This window comes from Crocodylus porosus, unplaced genomic scaffold (assembly GCF_001723895.1).
Source record: "Crocodylus porosus isolate Cpor-Errol unplaced genomic scaffold, CroPor_comp1, whole genome shotgun sequence".
Taxonomy (NCBI): Eukaryota; Metazoa; Chordata; order Crocodylia; family Crocodylidae; genus Crocodylus; species Crocodylus porosus.
Genome location: NW_017728944.1, coordinates 3311133 through 3322207, shown reverse-complemented (window position 1 = coordinate 3322207; position 11075 = coordinate 3311133). Strand labels below are relative to the sequence as shown.

The 11075-nt window shown below is 48.8% G+C and overlaps 1 protein-coding gene across 1 annotated transcript; it reads right to left on the bottom strand.

Annotated features, from left to right (window-relative positions):
• Nucleotides 1-1787: 1787 nt before the first annotated feature.
• LOC109320334 lies at nucleotides 1788-9479 on the bottom strand. Its single transcript, XM_019550384.1, has 2 exons — nucleotides 9043-9479; nucleotides 1788-2731 (listed from the first exon to the last, which is right to left on the bottom strand). Exons 1-2 carry the CDS (start codon nucleotides 9445-9447, stop codon nucleotides 2381-2383), a joined length of 756 nt encoding a protein of 251 aa, XP_019405929.1. The 5' UTR covers nucleotides 9448-9479; the 3' UTR covers nucleotides 1788-2380.
• Between the last annotated feature and the right edge of the window lie 1596 nt (nucleotides 9480-11075).

Below are 11075 nucleotides of genomic sequence, written 5' to 3'. Positions count from 1 at the left end.
GGGGTGGCGGCAGCCCCTCCCTACCTCAGCCCTCCTCCCACCACAGGGAACAGCCTGGCGCAGCCCTGGCCCCAGCCTGCCTGGGGACACACATCCCCGCATGCACCCAGAAGGGGTACACTTGTTAAAAAATGTTGAAAGAGGCCCCCAATCCCCATATCCCAGGCTACATGAAACCAACCTAAACCCCCAAAATCCCCAGGATGGACCAAATCTAGCTAAGAACACTAATTCTAGAGTCCCCAGGCTATACCAAGTTACCCCCTAGTCCTGTGAAACCCCCATTAACACCAAATCAAGCTACAGACCTCTAGACCCCCACTCAAGGTACATCAATCCAAGCTAAAGTCCCTTAGCAAGCCCCAATATAGACCAAACCTACCTAAACCCCCTCAGTCCTAAGCCTCCAGGCAGCATCATGCTAACCCTTCCCCTCCAAACATCTCCCATAAGTGTCCTTAGAGGCTTAATAGGTTCATAATGTGACTAGGAGGTGTCTTGTGGACCTAGGCAGATGTGTTGCATCTGAAGTGAGCATGCTCAAAAGCAAGTATCCTTGTGTGATCAGCCAAAATTTCAAAAAGTAGTGGGAGTACTAATGAGTTGGTCACATAAGTCATAATTCAGGATTGCAGAGGGGGCTGAACAGGATAGCAAACATAAGATTGGGGTACAAACCCCACCTACCAGGCTCTGGTGCTTGTATGAGGTACAGTAGGATTCAACCCATGGTGTTAAATTCTGGCCCTATCCGAGGCAATAGCAAAACAACCATAGACTTGTAGGGTATCACCACTATTGTGGCAGCCTATTATGATTCCTGGCAGAAGATAGGCCAGATGAGGAAGGCAGCTTTCCAACACTCCAATGATTGCAAGTTGCCAGCTGCAGGTATTACAGCTTGGGGCAGTGTATGTTGTTTCATCAACAGAGTTACACCTGATTTATACTGTGGTAAGTGAGAAGGGGATCCAATCTTATTTTTAATCCCTTCTCTCCCCCACCACACAAAAAAACCAAACCTGATCTAAAATAAAGATCAGAAAGCATATATTATTCAAATATGATTTTCCATACTTTTCAGAAGAAGGTACTGCTACAGTGGAAGTTGTTAAGATCTGCAAACAGTTTTCACTGATTACATCTGATTGGCAGTAGTAGACACATATTAATTGAGGCTAACCAGAAGCAGCAGGTCATGGCACCCTCACAGAGTGACAGGTGAAACTACAGAAGCCAAGACCTTAACAATATGGCAAGGCCTAGACAGAAGCTAAGCCATTAAGACTAAGGCATTTACCTCCCAAATGGGGACTGATTTGGCTAGAACTGTCTGCACATGAGTATGTGGTAGAGTGAAAATAACCATAAAGCCAAGAGAAGCATGCCTTGAGGGAAGCAGAGAGAGAGCTTCTTGGGGACAGGCTTAAAAACTGATCAGTGTTCTTTGTTCTTACTGCAGTTGGAAGAAACAAGACTTTACACTTCTGCTTATTTCCAAGGAATGTATCAAAGGAATACATGATATGTTATCAATTTCCCCTCCTGAAGCTTAGTAAAACCCTGAATATTGGCTAAGTGCTTTGCCCAAGAGATAAGGGGTAGTAAGCTTTGGCATTTGTCAATTTTTGTCAAGTAGCTGAAGCCAACTTTAGGAACTTATCTATAAATACTGGAAGATTTGGGTTTGGTATGTCCTGTGTTCCATGCTGATAAAAAATTAAAGGAAAGAAAATAATAACTATTATTAAAATTAATGTAACACAAACATAATATACAGTTTGCAAATCTTCTATTCTGACAGATACACTTAGCTTTATATTAATATAAAAGCTTTAGCTTTTACTCTGCTTACAAATACATCCCAAGGGATTTTTTTTTTTGCCTCTTCACTACTTTAATATTAGTCGTGCTGATGCAGAATAACACATGCATTTTCTCCCATTTAAAACACTTTTACACCAATGGGCTTTCAGAGAACCAAGTTCAACAAATAAAGTACCAACAAGTTCAAAGACTTTTCATTCCCATTTCCTCATTTTCATTTATCTACATTTAGATTACTTTTAAACACATTCATGTAATACATTATATTAATATGTGAGCAGTTAAATTTGTATTCCTGTCAGTTCCAATTCTGCGTGTCAATTAAGCTTCACTTGCATAGCTATTTGAAGGATTAGTACATTATTTTGTGTAATATTAAGAATTCTGCTGACTTTTATTAATCCAGCCTCAATGATAACATTCTTTTACAGTTAAAAATCTAATATACTTAAAAAATAAACAAACCTGTACTTTAAACAGTTTGTTTATTTCTTTCATTAAGACTTATTTATATTGCCCAAGACCTATAAAACTTCAGGATCTATGCTTTACATCATATGGTCACTGCATTTTGCATTTCCATGTGTTCCTGTGGAGATGACACCTCTCTGTTCACACAAAGAACTTTTTGTATTGCTCTTTCCAGAGTTTCTTCGCTTGGTTCTTTCAAGTAGATTTGTAGCTGATGCCCATAATTTCTTTCCAAGAAGTCCTTTGCTGCTTGCCGGTTGGTTTCCCTCAACTTTTCCAAAAGATATTTTTCAGTTTCTTCCTCTAATATACATCCATCTTCTATTTCTTCATATGTTCTCCCTCGTCTGTGGGCTTTGCAATACCCATAAGGGAAAAGTGTGTACACTGCAGCAGTTATGGCAATGACACAAAGGGCAGTTAGTCCTATCCACTGCAAAAAAAAAATCACAAATTGATAATTTACATGTGACTTCATAAATCTTAGGTTTCATTCAAACAGACATGTTCTGTTATTAAACTACTCTGTCATAAAATCAGGAAACATCTCTGCCTGTGTTCTGACTCCGCTTCCAGTGCTTGTCACGGAGCTGGAACCTGCGACTGCTCGGGAGAGTCCAGAGCAGCTACTTTAAAAATTGGGGGGGGGGGGGTTAAAACAAATTCCTCACACGCTTCCTGGTATGCCAGGGAAATGTCTCCATGTGCTACTAATTGGCATGCATGCTGGGGGGTGCCAATCCCTGTTCTAGCCCCTCTAGGCCCTCTCTCTCAGTCTCAAAACCACTTCTGTGTTTCTGCCTCTCCAGGGTCTAGTACCCAGAGCCTTGGGTTTCACAAACATGTTGCCTGACCCTTTAGGCAATGACAGTAGGTCCTTAAGCCTAGCCACCCAGCTTGGGTTCCTGCCTTAGGGTTTTTGTGCCTGCACCTCTGACCTCCTCCTCCAATGAAAGGACATCACACAGGGTATTGGTCAACCTCCTTATCCCCTCTTATAGCCACTTCCAGTTCACCTGGTGTCTGTAAAACAGAAATTTCCATTTCAATTCCTCCTCACTTTGGATAAATGGATACAGTCCAGAAGTCAAGGTTTTGCCCCTCTGGCCTGCTACTTGAACAAAAACAGAATCCCAACAGAAACCTATTCCCCCTCCAGGGCTACTTCATCAATCATAGCCTTCTCTCTATCCAGTAAGGGCAAGCCAACCTTGTCTGCAATCAGGGCTCAGCTGACCTTCTTGCCTCTGAGGTCAGCTTTTACATTCCCTAGGCCTGTACTTCCCAATCTTGGGGTTGTAACATTATAAAATGGGGTCACAAAGACACTCAACAATGTTGGCTGATAGGGATATGGGTTTTCCATTCAATGTGGATTTTCTCTTTTAAAGTTCTAGCCTGCAAGGGGCTACTTGGGTCGTGGGGGGAGAAGGAGGAGGGCAATCAGGCAGGGGGTGCCATGTATGTGCACGTGCATATGTGCATGTGGCAGCCAAGCAGCATAGAAAGCAGCTCCCTCCAGGTAGGTCTATGGGAGCAGGAGAGGGCAGATGGAGGGCCCGACAGTGAGGGAGGAAGGGAGAGCAGCAGGGCTGGGGCTGGGGGAGCTGCCCAGCTGGGCTCATGTGGGAAAATGGGGCCTGGCTGGGGAGGAAGACGGAGCCACAGGCAGCTTGTCTGCCAAGGGGGTGGCTCCCCACTGCTGCACACACTCCTGGAGAGGAGGGCAGGGGCAGGCTCCCAGATGGTGGCTCAGGGCTACCCACCCTGTTTCCCTTCCCCTGGGGCCTCTGTAGCAGAGCAGGGCAGGGAGGTTTGGTGCCACTGCCAGGAGCTCCATGCCGGCTGTGCCATCATGGCAAGGTACCACTTCCCAACCCAGCAGCAGCAGGGGGCACAACTCCATGCTGCCACTGCTGCCAGGCAAGCAGGGAGTGCCTCGCCATGGTGGCATGACTGGCATAGGGCTCCTGGCAGTAGCACAGAGCCTCCCCACACTCCTGTGCTGAGTCCCACCTGCTGGGCCATGGAGGCCCCTGGGGGAAGGTGGGGCAGAAGGTGCCGAAGGGCAGGGAACCCTGAGCCCACAGCAGGAAGCCTGCATCCTCCACCTCCTCCACTCCATGGGCTTTACTCTGGCGGCAGCAGCTGCCATCTCCTGCAGGCAGCGGCTGGGGCTCAGGCACTGCTGGGGGTCAGGGGGCTGCAGGCTGGGAGTGAGGGGCACTAGCAGGGCCAGGGGGCTGTGGGTCAGGAGTGAGGTGTACTTGGAGGGTGGGGGGGCTACAGGTTGGGAGTGAGGGGCCATGCTGAGGAAATGGGGTCATAAATGGGGTCATTCTGAGGGAAAATGTGGCAGGGCACTGTTTGTGCCTGCCACTTTAAGACCTGGGGCCAAGCAGCCAGCAAGTGCTTAACTGCAGTGGCCATTTTAGAGCTCTGGCCACCCATATAAACAGGGCATTTTGCTGCTGGCTGGAAGTCTTCATGGAACACTCTGGAGGTAAGGGAGGAGTTGTAGGGGATGGTCAGGAGGCTGCTGGTCCTGGGCATGACCTAAAACTTCACCCTTCTGAGAGTGGGTGGCCTGGTGGGGTTCTCAGTGGTGTGGGAGCCCCCAGGAAATGCCAGGCCAGTTACCACCCTGGTAAAAGTTGGGTCAGGGTGCCTTAACCCCAGCTCCCACAACTGGGTGGGTTTCCCCCCTGTAGGGTTTGGACGATGGATCCCAGTGAGAGAATGGGGCCATAGACTCAAAAAAACCTGTCTTGACATCCCCTGACTGATCAGTGCTGGGGCCAGGACCGGAAGGGTAGAAGGGCCAGGGGCCCACCGAGAGGGACACCCAGAGCTGAGGGCCTGGGGTTCTGACTGGCCTGGAGGTGGGGCCAGGGCCAGTAGAGCCAAAGGTCCCAGGAGGATCATGCCCATAAGGGGAAAGCAGCTCAGGGAGCTATGTAGCCTAGAATGAAGGCAGATTAGGCTGTCTGAATGGACGGATCCAGGTGGGGTTCAGAGTGGGGCTGGTGACTGTAAGAACGGAGAATGCCATCTGTGAACCATGGGCTGTGGTGTAGGGGAGGTACGGAGCTGCAGATAGTGCCCCCTGGCATCGGGGCAAAAAATGGGCAGCCTCCCGCTTAATTAACAACAACTAATTAATTAACAACAGGGCTTGGTGGGCGAGAAGATGGGCAGTTAGCCCAGAAACAGGTGGACGGGCCACAAGGAAATCGGCCCTGAGAAGGTTCCCCTGTTACAGAAAGATTGAGAAGCACAGCCCTTGGCCCTCCCTACTTACCTGGCCTATTCTATCAGCCAGGAGTCTCTTGCTATCTCTACAGTGTTCATGCCAGTGGGGAGCTTGCCATTTGTTTCCCCTGTTTCTTCCTAGGCTCATTTTCTGGCCGCTGGTTCCTGCTGGCCCAAAAGTTTCAAGCCTAAAAGGGGCCCTGCCACCTTTACGGGCTTTTCCTTCTTTTAAGAGGTCAAACAACTGTTATGGAGAAAGGATGTCCTCTCAGGGGTAGAATTAGGATTTGGAATTTGTTGGATAAACTGGAGAAATCATCTAAAATTAAATGAATAAAATTCAGTAAAGACAATTTCAAAGTTCTTCACTTGGGACAGAACAACCACATGCATGAATCCAGACTGAAGTACTGCAGAAAAGGAAGGCCATGGGTATTATAGTGGACCATAGTCTGAATATAAACCAACAGTGTGCTTCTGTTGTAAACAGCTGAGAGCATGTTGAGCTGTATTAGTAGGATTGTTACTTTCAAGTCACTTCTGCTCTATTTGGCACTGGTGGGGTGTCGCACAGAGTATGTTGTCCTGTTTTGGATACTATGCTTCAGGAAAGACATGGCCAAATTAGAAAGTCTGGTGCAGAACCATGAAAATGATTTGGGCTCGGGACAGAAGTTGCACCTAAATCAGTTTAAGCAGTCAGAAAATAGTTTAAACCTGTAACAGAACAGAAGTTCAGTGCATATAAACGAGTTTCAAAATGGCCAAACTAAACACTTAACTAGTTACTCACTTTTTAACTTGCCTTTTAACTAGTTGAAAGTAGAAATACTTAACTTTGAACTTGGCAACCTTTAAAATTAACTTGAGTTAACTTTTAACTTTAGCTAGTTGCATTTTTCTTAAACTTTTCTCCCTTGACTATGATTGTGGAGGGGTTTAAACCCCAATCCTGACTTGTAGAGATCTCAGCCAGGCAGTGCCTGGAAGGGTAGGGGGGAAGCAGCCCTTGCCAGACTTCTCCCTGAGGCCAGACACTGGCCAGGGCAGCACTTCAGGCAAAGGGGGGCACGGAGTAGGAATTAAACTCTCCTGTCTCTGGGCATGAGACCCCAGTTGGGGTCTGCCCAGTCTTCCCTCCTACTCTTGCTCAGGAGGTGGAGGGCCTGGCCAGAGCTGGCCAGCATGGCCCTGCTATCTGCCCAGGGCAGGGGCTGTGGGGCTGAGCTCAACTAACCCGTTGGTGGTGAAAAGGGCAGAGCCATTGGGGCAGCCCGGCCTGGGGCCATAGGGACTGTGTGGCCAGACTGCTCCTGGCTTCCCATGCCCAAGCCAGGTGGGGCTGTCATGGAGCCCCAGCCAGCTGAGTCGCCCTGCCAGGTGGTCCATGGGTTCAGGCCTGTGCTGCCAGGCCAGGCTGTCATGCAACTGCAGTGGACTGGGAAAGGCCCTAACCCCATGGGCCACCCAAAGGGGGCCCTACCCAGCCAGCTGGAGCTCCATGACAGCCCTGCCTGACTTGGGTGTGGGGAGCCACACAGCCCCCACAGCCCTAGCCCCAGGTGCAGCCTGCTGGGAAGGACCCAGACCCAGTGGCCCAGTCCAGACTGGCCCCTCTGCCTCAGCCCTCTGCAACACTTGCCGACCAGGTGGGCTCAGCCCTGCAGCCCCAGCTGCTGGTGAGGCACGTGGATGGCAGGCTCCATGCCAGCTGACTCCAGTCATGTTCCCTCCCCTGCTACTGGACTGGGGAGGGAGAGAATGGGTGATAGGCAACAGTCCCCTGGTAGGGAAGGGTGGGGGGGAAAACCCTCCCTGCTCCCTTTGCTTCAGGGGGCTATGCTTCTGCCCATGCCCCTGCCCCTGCTTAGGCTAGGGAGCAGAGGGGAGGGGCCAGCCCTGCTCTTTGGAGCAGACAGCACAGGCCTGCCCAGGGCTGCAAAGCATCTGGGGTGCTGGGGGACTCTGATTTAACTCCAACCAGGAAGGGGTCTGGGACAAACATTGCATAAACTGATTTGACCCAAATAAGTTAAGTCTGATACTGTATTCAGCCAGGTTTATTTAAAACCATTTTTGACCATTTTGAAACTGGTTTATGTCCACTGAACATCTGTTCTGTTACAGGTTTCAACCAGTTTCTGATCACTTAAATCAGTTTATGTGTAATATCTGTCCCTAGCCTAAATGTACTTTTCCTCTGTCATCCTTACCAGCATCAGATATGCATGAGGCTCTTATCCTAGATTCTACTAAATACAAATGTACTTTAAAATAATCTGCTGCCTTCCAATTTGATAGCAAATGTAATACAGATTGAAATAGCAAAAGGTATACAATGGCAAAAAGAGAAGCAATAATACCTAGTGTGAAGCAGCTAATATTCTCTTCAGATTCGGATTTGGCTGATCCGGGGGACAGTGATTCGATTTGGTGATTCAAATCACTGTCTCGAATCGATTTTGGCTGAAGCAGATTTGGAGATTCGGCTGCTGTCAAATAGGCCAAATCTCTGAATCGCACAGGTCCCATCCCCCACCCACTCTCCCAGCCCTGCCAGGCCCCAGCTCCTGGCTCTTTGGGAAAAAAAGAAAGCCCCCACTCACCGGCTGCTGCCAGGCAGGGGGAAAATCCCAATGCCCCACACTGTGTGGGGGGGCTCTGACATGAGCCCCCTGACCCCCACCCACTCTACCAGCCCCCTCATAGCTTCCCCACCTGCCCCAGCTCCCAACCCTTTAAAAAAAAACAAAAAAAAAAGCCCTTGACTCATTGGTTCCTGCCAGGCAGGGGGGCAATCTCTGCTGCCTGCTATTGCCCTGTGCTGCATAGGGGGCTCTGTCATGAACCCCCAGAAGCCCCAAGGCTGCTGCAACTGCCAGTGAGCTTGGGGTTTTTTGTTTTTTAAAGGGCCAGGAGCTGGAGCAGGTGGGGCAGCCCTAGAGGAGCTATGAGAGTGGGTGGGAGTCAGGGGTCTCATGACAGAGGCCCCCACACAGTGTGGAGAAGTGGGGGGGGAGCAGCAGTGATCACCCCCCACCTGGTAGAAGCTGGTAAGTGGGGCCTTTTGCTTATAGAGCCAGGAGCTGGGCTGGGTTGGGCAGCCATGGGGGAGGCTGGGAGAGTGGGCAAGGGTTGCAAGGGGGGCTGGGGGAGCAGGCAGGGGATGGAGCCTGGCAGCAGTCCCCCCCCATGGTCCCCTCCCCCCTCCTCCAGCCTCTTCTCCCCCACCTCCTACTTACCAGCATGGAGTCCAGGTCCACCTCCCTGCTGCAGCCAGTGGGGACTGCCCAAATTGCCAAAGCTCTCGGAATCTTTTCCAAATCAATTCGGAGAGCTTCAAATTGTTTCAGACCTTTTTAATTGGTCCCCTGGTTTGGTTCTGATTCAGAAATTCGGCCACCGAATTGGGCCGAATCTCCTTTGATTGAATCAGCACCTGAAGCTTTGCATAGCCCTAAATTAATATAATTTCTACTAGCAAGTTCTTACCTGTGATATCGTGTATATATTAGAGTACCACTCCCAGCTGTAGCGCCATATTCCATACAAACATTGAATATATCTTCCATCCAGAAACAGTATTAGAACCCAGAAGACAGAAGGAAGTAAAGCCTTTCCCAGACCCACAGAGAAACGATGCCAGCTGAATTTGTCTGTACAACAACAAATGCGAAATGAGTCCGCCTGAAAAATTAAGGCCACTGCAAACCAAATAAGACAAGGAAAGAAGAAAAATGAGAGGGTGTAGGGAACCTTCCATCTGTTGTTTGAGGGGCATTTAAATTCCGCTTCCATACTTTCTTCTATCAGTATGAAAACTGAAGAATAGAATAAAACAGCTATAATAGAGATGTTATTCTTCCAAACCTTAAAAAAAAGACTTTTAGCTGACATTTTTCAGTGTGGTAAGGCCTTTGCAGAGCAAGGGAAACAGGGAAAAGCTGTAAACCACAAATTTTTTCTACTTTTTATATAGAGGCATACAACAACAAAAATGTATGATGTACTTTCCAAACCTTTTTTTTTTTTTGTTTCCTGTTTATTGCTACTTTCAAGTAAGATTCCCAAGTAATTTGTCACAGTTGTTTACAGACTCCCTCATCTCCTCTGATTCCTCTATGTTCCTCTCAAATTGTTTTCACACTGGGCTGTGGTGTAATCTGTTGACAGTGTAGACTGAATTCCCCAAACAGATAAGTGATTACCAGCAGAGGAGAGACAAACATAGCGCCCATCTTGAAGCCTGATGGGACACTAGCTACCCCAAAATCTTGAAAAGAAAAGAAATGCTGACAGGACAGTATTCTCAAAAGGCAAATGCAACCCTAAGGCATTGTTGCAAATGAACCACATTAAGTTATTGAACTGATCTGTATTTGTTGGTAATGCCAGAGACCATTCATTTACACTAAACAGAAACAGCAATTCAAGCACCCTCACAGTCATAGATGAAACTATAAAAGCCAAGACCTTAGTGGTATAACAAAGTCTAGGTTGAAGCTAAACCATGAGGATTAAAGGTCTTCTCCAGTGAATAGGAACTGATTGTCTGCAATTGTCTGCACAGGAGAGAGAAACACACAAAGACTAGGGACAGAAATTACACGTAGACCAATATAACTGATTGAAACCAGACTGAATCTGTAACGAAACAGAAGTTCAGCTTGCACAGACCAGTTTCAAAATGGCCGAACCCAGTTTAAGACAGACCTGGATGGATGTAGTATCAGTTTAGGTCAGACAGGTCTACTGAATTTCTATTCCAGATACACTCCTAACTCAAGTTAAGTCATAGTCCCCTGGCATCCCGGGATGCTTTGTGGCCCTCTACCCCCATTTCCCTTCACAGGATTAGTGGACTAGCCTCCACCAGTGCTCTTCTGCTCCATCTGAGCTGTACCAGCCCCACATATAAACTGTCAGAGAGCTGAAGAGGCAAAGCCTTTGCTCTCCAGCCTGCATCTTGCCTGTAACTGTCAGGTTGGTGGGGCAGCGGGGGCAGAAAGGCAGGGTACAGAGCCCCCTTGCTCCAGTCCCAGCCCTCCCAGCTGAGTTCTGCCCAGTTGAGGGGAGCCCCACACTGTGGGGGATTCCTTCTCCCTTGCTCAGCCAGGCTAGATGCTTAGCCCCACTTCTTGCAAGTCTCTGCTCCCTCCATAGGAAGGGGGAGGTAAGGTGTCCCCTGCCATGGTCACAGCCCCACCTCTCCCCCAGCTGGGCAAACCCCAGCTTGGGGAGGGCAGACCCCAGCTCACAGGGAGCCTAGGGCCAGGGTGGGGGGCTCCATCCCCCCCTCCACCTACAGGGGGATGGCAGGGGGTTGGGAGCATGTGCCAGGCAGCCAACTGGGGATGGCCCTACTCAGTTGGGCTCAGCTGGGTTTGGCAGTGACCAGCAGGCTGGGAGGCATGCAGGACCTGCCTTCTGGCCTGGGCTAGTGCAGGCATTTGAATTTTCCTGAGTAAACATGAGTTCTATTTGTTATTGTTCCAATCTATGCAGCTTAGAGAAACTGCAAAGAT